A 20606-nucleotide genomic window follows, 5' to 3' on the forward strand; every position below is an offset into this window, starting at 1 on the left:
GATGTTTGCTTCGCCCTTGGAATCAGAATACTTGCAAACGCCACGTATACGGGATTGTTTGTCTCCAGGCATGTCAATGATCCTTTCGGATAGCTCCAAATATCCAAATTCCGATTCCAGGCAGTCTTTTCCCTGCATGTGAACATAGTCTGTGCTGGTACAAAGTTGGTTGTTGGTCGAATTCGCATATCTGATCAAATGGCATATTGTTTGAATTTTTTATCTTGAGTGTGTATAAAATAGAACAGAATATGCTCTGAATGTTAATCTATTAAAAGGGGTTTCATTGAAATTCATTCACAGTAAGCTGATTAAAACAGTAAGAGAACAAAAACATTTGTATGAAAGGTCTGTCAGAAAGCGAGTTAGCTGGTAGCTATTGTAAGAAGGTAATACTGGGGGACCATTTGAAAATTCGCCCAGAAACTCAGTGTTGCTCAAATTTGCTGTTAAAATATTCAGAGCGCATGCACACACTTGCACACAAAACCAGAATGCTACTCTTTTTTTTTTCCCTGAAAGTTTGTGGTTAAGTTACACTAAGGTTGTGATTTTCTGGCTAAAGTTGATGTTTGCTAGCTGTGTGGGCTAGACTGTTTACGTACTGAACCGGATTTTAAACAAAAGCACTCGTAGTTTTGCTAACACAAATCCATGCCTGAGGAAAATTATAGCGGTGGCGTGCACCTGGCCTCCGCAAACACACACATTTGGATTAGTGCAGGGATTTCAGATCGGATATTTACTTCATGTTATAAATAAACACTTGTATGAAGGGCCGCTATATGTAGAAAAATTAATGTATGAATAAATACTGACAAATCTATTCCATGTGACCAAATGAACACACAAATAAATAACATAATACCAAAATATATGACATAGATGCAGTTTATTTAATCATGCGTTTTGTTAACTTGTCAGGTATATTGTTGTGTGTTTTGTCACAACAAAATGCTACTTAAATGAGGTTGCCTGAGTGTTTCACCTATTGGTTGATCATTGGTGAACAAAACGGCTATTAAACCAATCAACCAATTAGTGAAAAACTCGGCCAGTTTGACCCGCCCCCTCCTATAATTAACATTTTGTTGTGACAAAACGCACAACAAAACACACAACAAACAACACAACAAAAATGACAAGATGCGCCACAAGATTTGCGACAAAATACATGCCAAAATAAATAAATGAAAAAAAAATACATTGTTGAAAATAATGAAATACAGACATACCGTGGTTTTCAAGGTCAATGTGGACCAGTACCACCCGGGAAATATGAAAATTCCCGAAGTAGCATCACACCTTCATGAAAGCGTCCAAAGGGTTAAACTTGCCTCAAAATGTTCTCGTTACCGACTGAGAATATACGACTGTTACAAAATAACAACCATAGATCTACAAATAATAACACACAACACATAATTGCATTTGAATGAATGGCTTTATTTGCGTTAAACAAAAGTAATACAAAATTGGAGGGCTTCTCCTTTCAGTGTAAGAAAGCAATTTATAGAGCGGCCGACAAGCTGCGCACTAGTATCTGGTATCCTCGGATTGAACCAGATTTCCATGAAGAAATTAAGCTGTCCTGATTGTAATGGTGCATCTGTTTCATGGCTAATGAACCTGGCGTTTGCAAGATACAGGGTCCGCAGCGGTGGCTTAGATTTGTCAGCTGAGCCGTTAGCAGTAGGCCGGACTAGCAGCACTGCTCTTGCCCACTATCACAGTCACGCACACAGACAGTCAGACCTAATCAGCATTAGGCCCCCTCCCTGTTCGGGCCCTGCTGTCGTCCAACAGAACACGACGCACAATACAGTGATATCAATGACAATAAAGACTAAGTCAATTCAAAATCTGCAAAGGATTAAACCAGTGATAACTGAAGTGCGGAGTGGTGAGGGGTCTCTGTATATTAATCATTTATCTCTTTAGCATATATTTGGAGGAGTTTATTCATTTATACATCTATTTGTACTTACGGCAGGATTGATCCTCCATGCGCACATGTTCAAATGTACAACAGCATGCCCCAAATATTAATTCAAACATTTTTTCAGATAAAAAATCCTCATTTAGCTATACCCCAATTCTTACTCGCCCTTCTTTTTGTTGAACATGAACAAATCAAATCTAAGACACACGTTGCAGAATATCCACTCCCTGAATTTTTTTGCTTACACAGTACTATTCCGCCTGAAAGAACAAGGCTTCTCTGGAGAAAAAAATTGAGTTTAGTCCGTGTGAGAGGAGTTTCGCGCAAGCTTTCAATCAAATCACATATTTGTTTACAAAACAGCGAGTCACTACCGGCTGTCTGTTCAATGTAAACTCGATCGGGCCCGAAAACTTGACGGTAGCGGCACTCTTGACTACCGTGCCGGCTGCGCTTACTGATCTCTCTGCGGGTGATGACATCTGTGGTCAATCTTGTCTTATTCCCTTTAGGTGCAACAACCGTACGCAGTGTGTGGTTGTCACTGGCTCCGATGTCTTTCCCGATCCATGCCCCGGCACCTACAAGTACTTAGAGGTCCAGTATGAGTGTGTACCCTATAGTAAGTATCGCCATCTCCATGAATCATGCTATTACTCTTGTTGTCTTTGCATTTTCTTTACATACATCTCGCGCTTGCTGCCAGGACAATTTATGTGTCAGACTGCTCAGCGCTGATGTAATTTTGTGGCAATTATTGGCAACTGCTAGCCAAGGGGCAACTATGGTATATTATGTAGCAAAATTCGGTTTGAGTTAGACATGTTCACTTGATTTCAGGTTTTAAAACTGACGTTACTAAACTCCAAGCTCTTAAAAAATGAGTTTTTAAATGATTTGTATTTATAACTGCAAAAAATATGGACATGTTTTTCGAATTCAATGAAAACATTACTTACTAACTTATTTGGATACTATATTTATTGGTGTGTAACACACTTTTTTTAACTTAAAAAAAGAACTGGCTGCACGTTATACATGAGGTTTTACCATGATGTTACGGTATTCGGATCCGGGTTGCGGCAGTGGAACCACTGACGTGTGAAAAGAGATTGGCTTTTATTAATGAGGCCTTTTTGTTTGTCATTTATACCGCTGGTGATCCAGTGGTTGGAATTCGTGCTCTCAATGCCGCACCCCGGGTTCTGTTCACGTTGCGTCCAACCGCAAAGTTTGAGCTGAGAAAAAGTGAAACAAAATGAAGACCAATATTAATAAAAAAAATTAGGAGTGCACGCTATAGTCGAATAACTGCAATAATTGTGTTTTGTGTATTTTTTTGTAATGTTGACTTAGCAACTAGCAAAGGATACCTCATATTATCTTAAATGTAATATTTTTTAAATGCCATTTTGTTTTAAATTCTCTATCCAATCTAGTGTGCTAACACAAATGGATGATGATAAATTTGTATTATTTAGAGTTTATTGGATTTTAAAACATTTATTTTATAAAACATAACCCTTTCATGTAAAAAATACTCACCAACTTTTTATTTTTCTCCCTGGTGGATGTTAAGGCACTTATAGTAATATAAGTGCTGAATATATATATTGTTTTACATAAAATAGATGATTTATTTAAAGTTGCTGGATTTAGACCACAATTACTCTTTAAATAACTTTCAGGAACAATTAAGAGAAGACATAAAGTAATTATTATTCCCCAAAAATAGAATTTAATTTTACTTGTACACCTTATTTATATTTTAACATTTTCTAAATATTTCTGGATTTCACAATTTTGCAATTGTTTTGTGTACGTATTCCATAGTGTTAGTTTATTAAACGGCAAAACATAAGTTGTATTATCTTTTATTTCGTAAATGCAGTTTTGTTAAATTTCTTTCAATGTTTCGGCACAAAACATTACATAAAACATTACGTTAATGTAAAATAATACTTATCACCATTATTATTATTATATATATATATATATATATATATATATATATATATATATTGACACATTTATAAAATAATGACTCTTTAAATAATTATCTAAAACTATTGAAGGTTGATTCAAAAGAACAAACAAAAACAGTTGTCTGGAGTTACAGTTTATTCACATGGCAGCGATGATATGTTAATGTAATGTTATATTAATACAATTTTCTGCATACTATATGTTGTCTTAACCAAACATATTGCACATCTTCAGCTTTGCTTTTAATTATTCACAATATTTGCATCCACACAAAAACATTGGATTTATTTAATTAAATTTCCAAAAGGTATTCGAATTGAATAGTAACTGCTACATCCTGGAAAGGAAACACATTAATTCAGCCTTGTGGGATTTGCACAACTGAATCTTTTTATTTTTGCCATTACTGTAAAACGAGAGATCCAGCACACACAAATCTGTTCTTTTGTCTAAAGATAAAAGTAAGGGGTAATTCCGTACCTGGTTGAATAAAAGGACGCACCATTTTTTGCGTGTCACTTGTCTTTTGCAGGATTTCTTCTCCAAATGCTAGTGTTCAATTCATTTTAGAAGCTATTTGAGGTCTGAACCGCGTCTGCGTTTACGACCAGCATAAATCCGGCTTGAAAGCGTGTTTCAGACGAGTTTATTAGAGCGTAGCTGGGGTTCCTGTGAAAGTGCTTAGTGTTGATGAATTGTAAACACTTGTGAGAAATATTCATTTTTTTTGGCGTGCTTTCCTCCTTTTTTCAAACAGACCTCCCTTTCACCTCTGGCCACTAACCTCCTTTGCTGTCTAACCTGCAATTTTTCACGCAGCCTATCCACCACCCAGTGGCTCCAGCTCACCATTTTTATAACCCTGTGTGCCATTTTTCAGTTTGTATCGTAATGACCATTTGGAGTTGCTGTACTGTATTTTCTGCACTACAAGGTGCTCTGGAATTTAAGGCGCACCCCCAAAAATAATCTTTTGTCATAATTTTTTTCTTACATATCGCGCACTGAACTATAAAGCGAGTGAAATTGAGATTACAGTGAGAACCTCTTTGTGTTTGGGTACATGTTAATGCAATTCACTAATAAGTGGCGCTTATTCAAACTGCAAAACATAGTATGTAATAGGAATCGAACTTGAGTGGTGGCGGTGAGAGTGCCAAAATGTTAGCACTAGACCACCAGAGGTACAGACGCCACTCAAAGGTATTCGACGTGATCTCCTTGTCACAATGTTTTTTACTTGTGGTGATAAAACACTGATTTGCATAGTGCATGCTTATAGGTTAAACAGTCTCTCCACTTCTTCACATGTGCATTGAAAACCTCTCTGTCTAATGTATATGTGTACTAAAAAGAGTTTGTCGACTTTGTTTTCTCCTTTCTTTAACATTTATTGGTGAAGAAGTGGATGGACTGTTGAACCTATCAAAATGAAGAATGCAAATCTTAACCAATGAATGTTAGAGAAAGGAGAAAACAAAGTAATTTAACAAAATACATTCAGAATGCAACATGCAAATCTTCACCAATGATCTGCATTTATATAGCAGCCCTCAAGCCAAGACTTCCCAAAGCGCTTTACATTGGGCTTCATATTTCCCAATAGCGGCCGTGCAGCCATGTAAGGCGCTAACCTGCTTATTAGGGCTTTGAAAATGGAGAATACACAGTGTTTCGACTAAATACTAGCTCTTTTACATATGCATATGTATTAAACTGAGAGGTTATTGACACTTAGGTGAAGAAGTTGCAAGACAACAGACTGCACCATGCAAATCTGTGTTGTGGCATCGTGAGAAAAAACTGCCATAATAACGTCTAATGCCTTATCGTATGTCATTTGTACAACTGGGGGTTTGGTGTAACGTGTTGGCACTCTTACTGCCTTTACTCGAGTTTGTTTCCCTTTATCAATCAACTCGGTATCACCCTAATATCTTGTACGGTAACGCATACCAAAAATGTATGTATGCATTTCCAAACTTTTTCACTGTATTCTGCAGTACCTGGTTACAAGGCAAACTTTGAAATTTCTGGTCAAATATGGGTTTTTAGCTACGCCTTGTAGTCCGAAAAATACGGTACATGGTAGAAATACATTAAATCATTATTTTAAGACATAAGGACTATTGACATGACTGTTAATAAACTGACATCTCAGTTTCTTTCCCCTGTAGCTCCTCTACCTGTAAAAATCATCCCGTTTCGTGGTTGCATCCTCTCACATCTAATTCACTGCTTGTACCAGCCAATGACTCATGATAACCTTTCTCTTTCTATTTTACTCCTTTTCCCCCCCCTACTTTCTTTCTCACCGCCCGAAATAGAAGTGGAGCAAAAAGGTAAATAAGTGGACCGGTCCACTGTCACTAACCTCCTTCCACCTTTCCTTTTTCTCCTTGTTCTGTGGTGTTGAGAGTCCAGCCACCCTCCACCTACATGCACACCTCCCAGTGAGCGATCTCAAACCCATAGGAGGATTGTTTGCACATATGGACTCCCAAATTTTTCAATGATGAATCAATGGAGCTTTTAACATGAAAGACAATGGCAAAAACAGATGGTTGCGTGCTGATTTTTCCAAGGTCTGGTGATTGCGTCCTATGAACCCTTGAAATTGGGTTTTTGTTGTGTATACAGGGTTTGCATGGCGCATAATTGCAATTAGGAATTAGAACTGGGTGATATTTAATAATAATAAAATTTTGATTTTATCAGTCACTCTGGGCCATTAAAATTAGAAGTAATTTTAAAAAAATACAGCTCATCCAATGTTCCAGTTTCATTTATGAAAAAAATACAAGAGTTAACTGATTTTAGACATGTCATTAACACAAATTTAACACTTGTAGCTAATGCAATCACGGAAAATGCAGTATACGCTTATTGGTTGCTGCATTTTCCAAACTAAGTCGTTCTGGAGTACCAGTCGCACCGGAAATAAGAGGGAAAAAATGGTCACACCGAAGTATAAGTCACTTTTTTAAGGGGAAATATAGTTTATAAAATCCAACAACAATAACTGAAGATTGAAAATAAAAGTACAATAGAAGTAACAACATAAGATACTATTCTGATAACTAAAGCATAAATAACATACTAAAGCATAAATGAAATTTGTCTGTGTCACTCCAAATACCCGACAACAAAATTCCAAGAAATTATCATCCTTTATCTCACTTTTCATCAACTCTGCTAATTTGTTTACTAACTAAATGGTTTAATAGTTTTGATTGCATATTTTACTTTTTGCAACTTGTAATCTGCATAATGATTTCGTATGAATCAGTCTTTTGTTAAGCAATTTTTTTTTTTTTAAGTCAACGCCTAAATTATCAATAGAGATGCCCTTCTGTAGGTTAGTCCAAATTAAAATGTGAAGTCAAGTCCCAAAATTAATGGGTTAATAATTTGATACATGAATCAGTCCAGAGTTACAAGGCGCACCTAAGGCAAAACTGTCAAACAAAAATAGGCTTTTAATCAAAAATGTTCAAATTATATAGATGATGAATTCATCTAATTTGATCTATTGGTCAGGCCTGGTAGAAATGAACAGCCACAATCATTTTTAAAGAATTTATATAATTTAAAAGATTGTTATTAGCAGTGTCTGAAATAACGTCTGTCCGGACGCCGGGCGTACAACTTACAAAACGTCTCCGCCCAGTTGGCCGACAACTTTTTCTTTTATTCCGATTTTGAAATCTTCGTTCCGTTTGAAATTTTGGAGTTTTGGTTCGTTTGGCGATTTGCATACTCAGCAGCCAATCATAAGCCTGCATTGAATAAATTCTTGCTTTCGGACTCTCCCGAGCGTTATGAGGTCATGCATTCGCAAATCATTTTCCAAAGTAGACACACAGAGAACACAAGAAAAATGGATAAGTGGTTAGGAATCAAGCCAAATTCTCAGCTCCAGAAGAACGATTCAAAAGAAGCTAACAAAATTGATGACGCTAAAAAACGTAAACGTACATTAAAAGCATCGTTGAAAGAGGAGTTCACGTGGCTTGTAGCAGACGACGCAACGCAAACATTGCATGAATGAAGATGAGTAAATACAGGTACATAGTGATGCCAGTTAGAAAACAGCGATGTCATATACATAGAAGATAGAATAGAATAGAAGAATTCTTTTTTTTTTTGCGATTAGTCATCTTATTGTGTTTCAAGTTGTGAAAAATGGGGCAGGCAACTTTATGGCTGGGCAGTCAACTTTGTCTGCCCTGTTGTCCGGTAACTTTTTGTCACCAGTTTCAGACACTGTTATTAGATCATTAAAAAAAAATCAAATTTACAATTTCCCTTGCTGGAAAGCAAAGAAATAGTTTATTTTATGTTCAGGTCGGCATTATTGTCTTTTAAAAGTACGTGCTATATCTTAGGTGATATGGATATTTCGGTTTCCAAGAAGCTGAAAAGGGGAAAAAAAGCCATTGCAAAAGCTAGTGGAAACCCTGTACTGTATCTAGTTATTCCTACCCAACATGGTCTAGTCATTTACTGTATTGTGTATATTGTAGCACGTGGTGTGAACTAGCAGTGATGGCTGGTTGAGACTCCTCCAAACACAAATTACTCAACACGATTGCCCGTGTACTCACTCAGCCATCAATGCTTCCTAAAGTTGTAATGACAATCCTTTTTTGCTGTTTTGTTCCCTTCATCTGCTTTGCTGCCATCGACGATGCGTTGCTTGTTTTTCCCCTCACAAAAATAAACCCATTTTCTCCCCTTTCTTTGGGAGAGGTCATGCATGTCATTGCCTACCATTAAAACTATTTTATGCAATTGTTTGGAGAAAGACACCGGCCCCTTTCACACTGCCCGTCTAGCAAATTAGTGATGAAAAAGTGTTCTGCGGCACAGCGAGCCAGTGAGAAAGACAAAAGGCCTGACTTATTGCTGTTGCAATTCAAACATGGACCCTTGGGATATTTTCAGGTCCCCTCTCATAATAAACATGCCTACTGAATTTCAGGTAGCTCGTTGAAAGTCGAGTCGGGGGCTCATTTGTCTTTCTAAAACATCCCCCAAACAATCATCACACGCTGAGGTTATACTGCAACAAGTTAATTGTTAAAAAAAAGTACACAAATATATTTTTTAAAGAGAAAAAGAGAAAAATAATGCACAATATATAGCATATTTCTACAAATCATTAAGTTCTATATCTTCTGTTTTTGTCAACACTGCAACTATTGTGATTAGGTTCATTCATTCTTTGAATATTTTGGTGTTGTACATCAATATAAGATGAGGAAAGTCTTTTAGTTGGTGTTAATAATAAAATGTTTTAACGTGCATTTGACTAGACAAATCTGTACGAAATGAAAGTTTTGAGAAAAAATAACTAACATACCAGCTCTCAAAAACAAATGATAGAACTGAATTTCAGGATTAAAAGTCAAAATGGAATCAAGATTATAAAGAAAAATTTCAAACTTTTAGTACCATACCATAATTTCCAAGGGTGTTGCCCATGTAAAAAGGTTTTAAAAAAAGAATTTATATATGTATATAATCACAGCACGGCGGAGCAGTGGTTGGCGCCTGTGCGGCACAGTTCTGAGGTCATGAGATCGAACTTCCTATGTGGAGTTTGCATGTTCTCCCCGTGCTTGTGTGGGTTTTCTCCGGGCACTCCGGTTTCCTCCCACATTCCAAAGACATGCATGTTAAGTGAATTGGCCGGTCCAAATCGTCCCTAGGTGTGAATGAGCGAGTGAGTTGTCTCTGTGTGCCCTGCGACTGGCTGGCAACCAGTTCAGGGTGTCCCCTGCCCACTGCCCGAAGATAGCTGGATGGGCTCCAGCACCCCCGTGACCCTACTGAGGATAAGCAGTCCAGATAATGGATGGATTGATATATATCTAATCATAAATCCCAAATGAGTGCTGACAATTTTGGCAAAATCCATCCGATCCGTTTTCTGGACCAATCTACACACTAATAGTATTACAAGCCAACATTTGGGCAATTCCAGAATAGAATTGGAAAATAGCTGATGAAAAAAAAACAAAAATGTATAATAAAAAGGCCAACTTCCTGTCTAAACTCTGCAATAACTTGGAGATAATAGCTAATTTTTGCTGTTTTATCCTACTACTGTTGGCAGGAGCACTGCAGAACTTTCCTACCTTTATAGCCTGCAAACAGATATTGTATGGCATTTAGATTAAAAAAAAATCCTTATTTTCTCAGTCACTGAAATGCGACATAATAAATGCGTGTTTGTCGTATGCCATTTCCTAGATATTTTTTCTGCCAGGGCAGATTTTTACAGGTTATGAAAAAATGTAAAACGCCTAGTTTAAAACCGCAACCACATTTTAGAGCTGAATGTTAATACACATGTATCCTACTCAGTTGCAGTTCAATATTCACAAAAAGAACAAGTTTGAGCTGTTTGGTTGAATTTAGTCTAGAAATTCACTTAAAAATGTCCCATGCATGGCTTCTGGGTTGTGTTGGGAAGCCCAGCAAATAAGTGTAATCGGTTTTAGGACAATTTTCAGGGCAAGCTTGAAGGTAAAGCATTTCCATTGTGGGTGTAAATCTCTCCATCAATGACGATTCAATACGGTTTTCAATACGTGCAGTGTGAAATGATTTATGGAAGGTTTGATTTGCCTCGATATGGTAGGACTCAGTCAGCAAGGCTCTAAGGTAAAAATATTTAATTTAATCCAGTCAGATGCACCCAAATCAATCAAAATCTAAAATGACGGCCAGTTTGAAAGGGGCGATAAGCTTTAATTAGAGACGGCTCATCAGTATCCATTCGTGCTTGTCTTGCGTTTACAGGACTTTTTAGTGTCCCCCATTTTCTTCTGTTTGGATATATCTAGAGCCGTCCTACTCAGTCGCAGCAGACGTGATGGGACACTATTCCCGACTGTCCCAAGTCTCACTTTTGTCCTCTCTCTTTCGATAGTTTTCATCTGTCCCGGGACTCTGAAAGGCATCGGCGAAGCCACTTTTGTGTCCGATGTGGAACAGCAAGCGGGTTCTTGGTGCAAAGACCCACTGCAAGCCGGGGACAAGGTCTTCTTCATGCCTTGGACACCTTACCGTACAGACACCCTCATCGAATACGCCTCGCTGGAGGACTTTCAAAACAATCGGCAGACCACCACTTATAAACTCCCCCACCGGGTGGACGGCACCGGCTTTGTTGCCTATGACGGCGCTGTGTTTTTCAACAAAGAGCGAACGCGCAATATCGTCAAGTTCGATCTCCGCACGCGGATCAAGAGCGGCGAGGCCATCGTCAACAACGCCAACTACCACGACACGTCGCCGTACCGCTGGGGCGGCAAGACGGACATCGACCTGGCGGTTGACGAGAGGGGGTTGTGGGTTATATACGCCACGGAGCAGAACAACGGGCGTATTGTGTTAAGCCAGCTCAACCCGTACACGCTGCGTTTCGAGGCCACGTGGGACACGGCCTACGACAAACGCTCGGCTTCCAACGCCTTCATGGTGTGCGGCGTGCTCCACGTGGTGCGCTCAACCTACGAGGAGGGCGAGAACGACGGAGGCGCCGACGGCAGCCAAATCGATTACATCTATGACACCAAGCTGGGCCGGGGCGAGTACATGGACATCGCCTTCCCCAACCAGTACCAATACATCACGGCCGTGGATTACAACCCCAGGGACAACCAGCTCTACGTGTGGAATAACTTTTACGTGATCCGCTACGATCTCGATTTCACGCTGCCAGATCCCGTTGAAGGTAAGGGTTTTGTATTTATTGATTTTTATTTTTCTATTTTTGAAGTGTTTACCCCCACACCACAGTATTACTGAAACAGATTATATTTCTAGATTGCCTAGTTGTGCAAACCTAACAGGTTTTTTTTTCAAATACAAATAGAAAAAAATACATACAAAAAGCATTAATCATTGAAAAAACTGAAAATTATGAAAGACTCAATCGAAGAGAAACGGGATTAGATATACTGAAAGGATTTTTTTTTTCCAGCCCTGATACTGATTGGTAGCTAGAAGTCTGATAATCGCTACTACTATTTTGTATTTTTCACCTTTTTTTTCCTTTTTAAGCATGTTGCAACTAACATCAGGTTACGAAATGAACAAATCACCCATAACCCCAAAAAAGTGATTACTCTTTTGTACTGATCTTTTGAACCTTCAACATTTTTTTTTTGTATAAGTCACACCAGGCTATAGGGCGCAAATTAAAACTGCCGTAAGAGCTAGGGTTGCATAATAAGTACATTAAAGTTAAAATAACTTAGTTCATAGAACAGAAATTAGCATATCTGGTTTCACCACTAAAATGAATAAATTCATTCAATAACGGTTACAATTATTGGCTAAAGCAACAGCAAAAGAGGATTTGCAAAGAGAGTTCAACTGCCGTTGAAGTTCTGCCCTTCTCTTTTTTTTCCTTTTAGCAACAAAGAATTAACATGCTAACCTTAAGAGGACACTTGAAGGCCACATTATGGTCCTCAAATGCAGAACAGTTTCAACTATACATTTAGGCTTTTTTTCCCCTTATTTCCCGGAAATAAGGCGCACCAAATCATAAGGCGCACCTTAAAAAATCTGGCCAATTTGGAGGTTTTAGGTCCAGAAAATATGGTACTTTAAGACATATAGTTTGATTAAGAAAAAACACATTTAACATTACTAACATCATGAAATACGGTGTCATCGCTAAAGTGAACTGATTCATTCAGAAATGGTTACGTACTGTATGTATTGGCATTTCATTTCAATTTTGCATTTCCAATGTTATTTACAGTATTTTCTGGTTTGTGATGAACACATTCGATGTCCTAACAATTTTTAGTTTTTGGTTTGTGCGGTATAATCCAAAAAGTACTGTTGAAACAAATCTGCAGTTTTGTGCTAGTTTTTTGAGCGCAGTCATATGATCTTAATTAATTTGACTTTTGATAAGGCCAAACAATCGTTTGCATTGCCATTTAAATCCCTTAAGAATCAACGAAGACATCTTTAGTTGACTCCAAGGTAAGCAATGCTTTTGCATTAGCTGTAAAACGACGCTCTTGCGAGCTTGTTAATGTAACCCCGCCAGTATGAGGCCGAGTCATTATTTCTGGACCGGCACAGCTAATGAGGCTACATGCTCCCAACTGCCACATTTGTGTAGGCTTAAAGTAACAGCGCTGTCGCTGAATTGAGTCGTCCCCCAATGTGAGATAGCTTACTTTGACTCCCGCCTTAGCTTTTCACTTTGTTTTGCATGATTTCCTTGTCACTTTACACTGATGGATGTAACCTCCAAAAGGCAAACACGCCAGCTTCTGACTCAAATGTCCTTCTTTCTAACCATTGGAAAATCTTTCTCCGGGGAAAAAGGAGGCAGCACGAGTGTCATGTTGAGGGGTAGTCAGGCTCAAAGACGGCTATATCTTTACTACTTTTTTTTTTAAACATCTTACCACTTTGTAAAATGTGAGGCAAAACATACATCAGCCGGCTTGGATTTTTAAAGTTTGATCTATCTTTTTGCAACAAACATCAAAAACTGAATGGTGTTCTGTATATATTATTTATACATATATACTATATACTATGTACTTATATACAGATGCTCGTTCGTAAGTTGAATTTGTTCGTAAGTCGCACACGTGCTATATTTTGCATGGCATTTTTTTTTTAGGCTTCTAAAATATGTTTAAGGCTTGTATAAGTAAAAATAAACATGCAGTATAACATTTTAATTAAATTATTAAGTTTAACTTACTTTTGGGAGATGGGCTTAAATAGTTTCCTCCTCCGAAACGAGAAGATGAGGGTTGCTCTGTATCTCCTTTGGAGGGTGTGGTGGCCAGAAAAAGTGATCCGACGATGACTGCACACTTTTTTTCTTCTTCTCGTCATAAATTATGCGATAGCACTGTATGGAATCATGCATTCAATTTGCAACTTTTGTGCAACGTTCAATATTTGGGTCTTGCTGCTCGAAGAGTGCGATGGCTCTATCTATGAGCGAAAACCCCTCGGCCAAGAGTTTCGTGAATGCGCCACTGCTGCTGATCCTCGAGTCAGATGGTGAGAAGTTTCTCCATCTCATATAAGATTTTCCCTCTTCTCTTGCAAATGATGGTCAATTGCATCGGCACTGCACCGTTCACGTGCTGCATTATGCGATCCCTGTTTTTGTATATGGTACCGATGGTCAAGAAATTCATGTTGAAACTACGTGCAACATCCAGCATTTTCACTCCCGCATCGATCTTCCTTATTATTGCCACTTCCATCTCAAACGAAATGGCTCACCTCTTTTTCCACTTCCACCCTTACTATTTGGAGAAGCATTTCGCTTTTCAGCAACCGTATTTAGATGGATGCAAGGGATTTTATATTTAAAACATTGCCGTTCGTAGCAGAGATGAACAGTATGACGAACTGGAAAGAAGTGGATTTCTTCTTCAGAGTGGATGCTGGGTGACCTCTCACAGTGCCACTAGTCACCGCTAGCGGCGGAAAGGAGAACTACAGTAATGTCCTGTAATCGGAAAAAGGTGCACACTATACAAGATCTAACTTACAGCAATGTCCGGATATTTTTTGACATACCGAAGAAAATGTTCGTATCTCCTGTTTTACGCAAGTCGAATGGTCGTTAGTCGGGGAGCGTCTGTACTACTTTGTAGTTTGTGCTTCATTGCATCACCAGTTGAAAAATGTCCAGCGAGGCATTATCACCAAACGCATTTTGCTGCGACTGGTGGCCAGAAGAGCGCATTTTCGTTGGGCTTGGCATATCTTTATTGGCACACTGTACACCAAAATTTGAACTGCACTTGTGCGGCCGCAATCCATTACACCTAATGGCGTATTGCGACATGGGGGGGACCGGAAGAGCGCATTTTTTCCGTTACTATATTTCCACCTAAAATAAACTGCACTCGTGCGGCCGCGATCCATTACCCCCCATTTCAAATTGCTGCGATCTGGGACTGGTTTTGGCTGCGATCCATTATCCCCAGTCGACTCCTGCCAAGAGTGAGGACTGAGAGAGCAGATTTTTGTCATGTGTGGCAGTGTTTTTTTCTTTTCCCTTTCTTTCAGGCTAAAATGATTTCTCATCTCTTGTTGTCAATTGCTGTAAGTGGGAGCCTGTAGAGCGCATGTTAATATAAGGGTGAGGGACTACCTTGTGGATTTTTGCATATATCGGGGAAGTTCTGGTACCCATTAACAGCATTTTTTCATTGTTTTTAAAATCAAAAAATGTTTTTTGGACATTGGATAACAGCTAAATCTGTTCTTTTTTTAGACTATATTATGTCTAAAACAGAAGTTTAAAATTGGTATAATCAAATGAGTGGCCAAATTGACTCTTATAAAATAGCCTTTATGTTTTCAAAGGAATCCAAATTGAGCCCCCAAAGAGTCGTCATTTCAATTGTTTTTTTTAACTTTCATCTTTAAACAGAAATAACGACATATTTTGGACAGAACCATGGCATCTTTTTAACCAGTTCTGGCTGGGTATAAATGTATTGTAACCCGTTTTAATTTTTATTTATGTTTTGGGATTTGTTATCTGTAGTCAGCCAATGAATCAGTCAATGAATCAGTAGTTTTCTACCCAAAATAAGTCTCAGTATTGGCTTGAAAAATCAGGCCTTATTAAAAGCAATGTGCGCCTGTCTGGCAACCAGTTCAGGGTGTCCTCTGCCCACTGCCCGAGGTTAGCTGGGATGGGCTCCAGCACCTCCGTGACCCTACTGAGGATAAGCGGTGCAGATAATGAATGAATAAAAGCAATGTCACTAATGGATGCCATCTTTTTAGGAAAAAAATGATTAGAAAAATACACAACAATAAAAAGTATATCATTGGTATTTGACCACTTTTGTACAAGACATTCTATTGCTCATAACAATAATCGTAGATCTTGGCTTTTAAAATCACGTTTAGTGATACAAATATTTTTCAATGTTGACCCGAAAACAATTTCCAAGACTTGACTCAAACGCTAACAAAATCATTAACAAGAAAACATTAAGACCTTCACCCAAACCTTCTTAAAATTTAGGATTTTTCTGTAACGCTTCGTACAATTTTCAAGTTAGTTAGACTTGTTGATCTTTTTTTTTTGTTGAGGATTCTATTTTAACCCTACTTTAAGCAGGAGTAACTAAAAGGGAGAGGGTCAGGCATGTCATAAATCCAATCAGCAATGACCGATTGGGCCGGCAACGAGGCCCGTCTCCCACGCCGATTGCATCTCCACCAAAACCGCTCTTGTTGATTACCACAAAGCAAGCCGAGGCACTCTTCCCAGCTGAGGCTCGGTCCCTATCACATTCCCTAATCCCCCGGCCTTATCCGAAACCATTACCGTCGCCGGCCTCTTCAACCTTTTCTAACATGCCGGCGACGTTCGAGAAATATATGGTGAGCTGCGTGACACGGGTTGTCCCTCTCATCCTTTACTTCAAATTTGGTTGCCACGGCAGCGTCCGCGGTATCATAGGAACCATTTAAGTGTGTTTTTGTTTTATTACCTTCTACCTTCTGTCTTCAGTTGGACATAATGATAGCACGCCATTTTTCCTCCAAACTGTACTCAGTTATAATAGCGCACAAGGAAATTATCCCTGGCAGAGGTAATAAAGTGCAAATAAGTTTTGGTCAAAAATAGTAAAAAAATCACGTCATTTGATCGTAGATATTTTGATAATACAGGGTTTCTTTGATTTTCTGCACTTAATCCGTTCAAAATGTACTTATTACAGGGGCTATTAAGTGAATTTTCCCAAAATAGGAATTTTATATATGTAGCATAACAAAACTAATCTATTAAGATGCACATTTTTCTTTATTTTGGATGTTTTTTGCCCCAAAGCACTACCACAGTGCAACACGTAGTACAGAGACGAATGATACACTCAAACTCCGGCTTCTAGGCTCCCAGCCGCGAAGAGAGAATGAACAAGCAAACTAGTTTTGGATTTTGGTGATGGACAAATGTCAAAGTTGAACGTATAAACGTCTATTTTTGTATTAATGTCGTTCGTGCAGATTGCTCACATAAAGAAAATGCAATGCGAAATCAGTTCTGAGTTTGGTTTGAGTGTCAATGCGCTTGTAAAGTGACTTCTTAATTCCGCAAAAATTGTATTTATCTGTGGAACCTATAACGAGGGAAAAAAATCTGCCATGCACCAGGAACACAAAAGTCAAACTGCAAAATGGTGGAGGAACACTGTACTTTGATCTTAACTCTGAAAACACAAGAATTGCAAAAACGACAAAGTTAAAAACAACAATCTAATGTGGTTGAGAGCTTCGCGAGTCTAAAAAAAATAATAATGATAAATTTAAAAAAAATAGGTGTGAATGAGCGAATGACTTGTCTGACCCTGTGTGCCCTGCGACTGTCTGGCAACCAGTTCAGGGTGTCCCCTGCCCACTGCCCGGAGATGGCTGGGATGGACTCCAGCCCCCCCGCAACCCTAATGAGGATAAGCGGTACGGCTAATGAGATGAGATATATATATTTTTTTTAATTATTTTTTTTAAGCGTTTTTGAAGGGGTGTCGCTACTTCTCAGATTTTCACTTGTCGCAGGTGGTTTTGGTCCCCATTAAGCGGGTCTAAAAAATAATAAAATAAAATGATATATAATATATATATATATATATATATATATATATATATATATATATATATATTTATTTTTTTTAAGCACTTTTCGCGGTTGGTTTTGGCCCCCATTAACCGCGATAACAGTGGGATTACTGTATTTTATTTTCCTGTCTGTTGAGTCTTTTTTTCCAATAGTGCATGCCAAACTTTGTCTTTCGTATGCAAAAATTATATCAGTCAACAATGGGTCTTAATGGGCAATTTCCTGGAAATGTTCTTCACTTAAAGCAAATCTATGTTCTTGGTAGTTTTTGATTAAATATGAAAAATAAATAAAGTTGGCTCAATTCGGAAAGATTTGACTGATGGCCATTCAGTACTTGACAGCCCAAAACTTCCTTTATATTACAAAAAGGCTTAAAATTCAGGAATAACACATTCAAATAAGTAAAATAATGCTTTATTTAAAAAAATGTTTGATCTGCATCCGATTTTGCCCTTTTAGATCGTTTTTTGTTGATTGCTATAGCTTTCCTTTATTGTTTACTTGTTTGTTTATTTTGTAAAAATGAAAAAGTATGCAAGATTTGATAAATTGGCAAATGCCATGTATGTTGCTCGAAACAAACTTACTTTTTTGTCTTTTGGCGGGATTTGGGTTGGCATTTGGACTATATTTGAAACAGTCCTTTTCTTACTTTCACCATTTTTATCCTACAATTAAAGAAAAACTTGAGCATGCATAAGAATTCACCCTTTTCCTCAAGCCCAATTACAAAGTAAGACGGTACAAAGAAAGAGTTTTGAAAATATACTGTATTGAAAATTCAAAAATGTCATTTAAAATATTTTTTGCAGATGGGAGATGCCAATTTTTAGTAGTATTTTTATATTTTACAAAAAAAAAGATATTGAAGTATTTTCCTTTTTATTTACAATTTAGAAAATAACTTTGGATTTAAAAAAATCAGAGGGCAGATGATTTGGCAATTTTGAGTATCATTTTTATATTTTACAAGAAAAACAAGATTAACAATTTAAACTCTGCCAGTACAACAATACTTTTTTGCTGTGAAGTATTAATCTTTGAAGTGCCGAATGGGTTTTGTAAGCAATAGGTTTCATCTGACTGATGGCGACCACAATTATCTTTCCGTGCGGAGCTGTTGGCTAAAGAAACATCTTGACCCAACTTCACTTGATAGCAGTGCACACTTATCATTTCTTTGATTGAAAGGCACTCTTCGAACAAGTCATCCAAACCAGGCCTGGGGGCCAATTGTGGCCTGCCGACCATTTATTTGCTTTCTTGAAAATAATGACCAACTTTATTTCAAACCAAGACATAAATCATTAATTTGTTTGTAACAATGTTCTTGTGCAATTATGTTTTACACTGAAAGAAAATACCTAAAATATTTCTTTTTTTTTGGGGGATAAATTGAGTAATCGACATATTATTTGAATTGTAAAATAATTGCTTGTTGTTGCCCAAGCAGGAATGGGCTAGTTAAGTACCAGTGTCATTTCAAGGTATTGTTATTAGCCTGCAAAAAGCCCATTACAGTAGTTCAATACAATCATAAATGCTATACAGTTAACCATCGTTTATCACAGGGGTCCACGGTTCACAGAACCCTTAACTGCCTGGGTTACCTGGGCACCAATCTAGACAGCTTTCTCCACTGTTGACTGTTCCAGGCCTGTTTCTGGGTCGTCACAACCTTGCCTCCTATCATTCCTTTATGTTGCTGGCCTAGAAGTTTTTTGGTCTTCCTATCCTCCTGCCCACTTGGAATATGCCCTGGAAAATTATCTTGGCCAATCCTGATGATCCTGTGACTTGACCATACCACTGAAGACTTTGTCTGTGCATAGTTGACGACTTTTGTACAAGACATTCTATAGTTTTTCGTAGGCTCCAATTTACCCTCTGATGGTGTTGCGCACTGTTTCGTCTGTCACGTGGGCTGATGCCCAGAAGTTTCCTATTGCATCGCAACTCCATGGCCTGGATTTTCTTTTATAATTTTTCTATGGAAGTTTATGTTTTGTAGACGTAGACAAAAGATGTAACTAACCAGCGCTTGCATGGGTCTCAGCTTTGATTTCACTGTTGTGTTTTTGTCCCTCCTGATGGGTCTAAGTCGGGCAAGTGCAGCAGATTAAGCTATCTTGGCCATGTTTTCTGGTTCTGACCACTCTTCTGATATGACATTTCCAAAATATTTAAATTTGGGGACAGGTTCAAGCTCTTTGTGGTTGATGGTGATGCTTGTGATGATACCTAGGGAGTTGTTAGTCATTGTTATTGTTTTTCTCTGTGCTGATTTCCATCCCAGACTGGGTTGATGCTTTGTCCATGAGATTTACCAGATCTCATGAGTTCCTGTTCTTCTTCTGCCAATCCTGGAAATATCATCAGCAAATCAGACGTTAGCTGATGCCTTCCAAGGCTAACTGTAGCTTCATGATTGTCCAGAGCTTTGGTCATGATTCTCTCCAGGAAGATGTTGAATAAAGTTGGAGAGAAAATGCAGCCTTGTTTCACACAGACTGTGGTTTCATCAGAACTGCATTGTTGAATGGTCTGAACTGGTTTCCGGCCCCTTCATGTTACATGGGTTACAGGGGTACCCCCCCAGCCAAAAAAATTAGAAAACCTCTCATACCCTTTTTGCAGGCTCAAGCAATGACAAACTTGGTTTGATTTTGTTATTAAAAAATATTCTGTTAAATAACAATAAGGCGAGAGACTGTTAAGGCAATCAGGAATCAGCACACAAAGCACAGTGCAAATCATTTAAAAGTTATCCACGCTACAGCGAGAGTTCACTGTCTACAATCTCAAACAAGGCAAACGAGAGCCTTTTTTTTCCAATGGTCAATTATAATCAAAGGAATAAAGAACTAGTTTATTAAGTCTACATCTGCCAGAATATAGTTGCAATTTTCCATCCTGGAACTTAAAAAAAACCCTCTCAACCCGACTTTACGTCATGCTAGCATATAGGGTTGCGCATCGGTATTACGAAGCGGCACCTCTGGACGCCAGCTGCAAATG

At 38.2% G+C, this 20606-nt stretch overlaps 1 protein-coding gene across 8 annotated transcripts in view; it reads left to right on the forward strand.

Annotated features, from left to right (window-relative positions):
- Positions 1–20606, forward strand: part of adgrl2b.1 (adhesion G protein-coupled receptor L2b, tandem duplicate 1) — a 238403-nt gene that overhangs the window by 108174 nt on the left and 109623 nt on the right. For 6 of the 8 annotated variants that reach the window (XM_088347648.1, XM_088347657.1, XM_088347604.1 and 3 more), the window contains exons 4-6: positions 2455–2564; positions 6256–6270; positions 10869–11675. In XM_088347648.1, coding sequence (XP_088203774.1) covers positions 2455–2564; positions 6256–6270; positions 10869–11675 — 932 coding nt within the window. The remainder of the gene's footprint in view (positions 1–2454; positions 2565–6255; positions 6271–10868; positions 11676–20606) is intronic. The other 2 variants (XM_088347614.1, XM_088347667.1) reach the window with 1 other exon arrangement.

The sequence above is a fragment of the Urocampus carinirostris genome, chromosome 1 (assembly GCF_059441175.1).
Source record: "Urocampus carinirostris isolate Australia breed hairy pipefish chromosome 1, RoL_Ucar_1.0, whole genome shotgun sequence".
NCBI lineage: Eukaryota > Metazoa > Chordata > Actinopteri > Syngnathiformes > Syngnathidae > Urocampus > Urocampus carinirostris.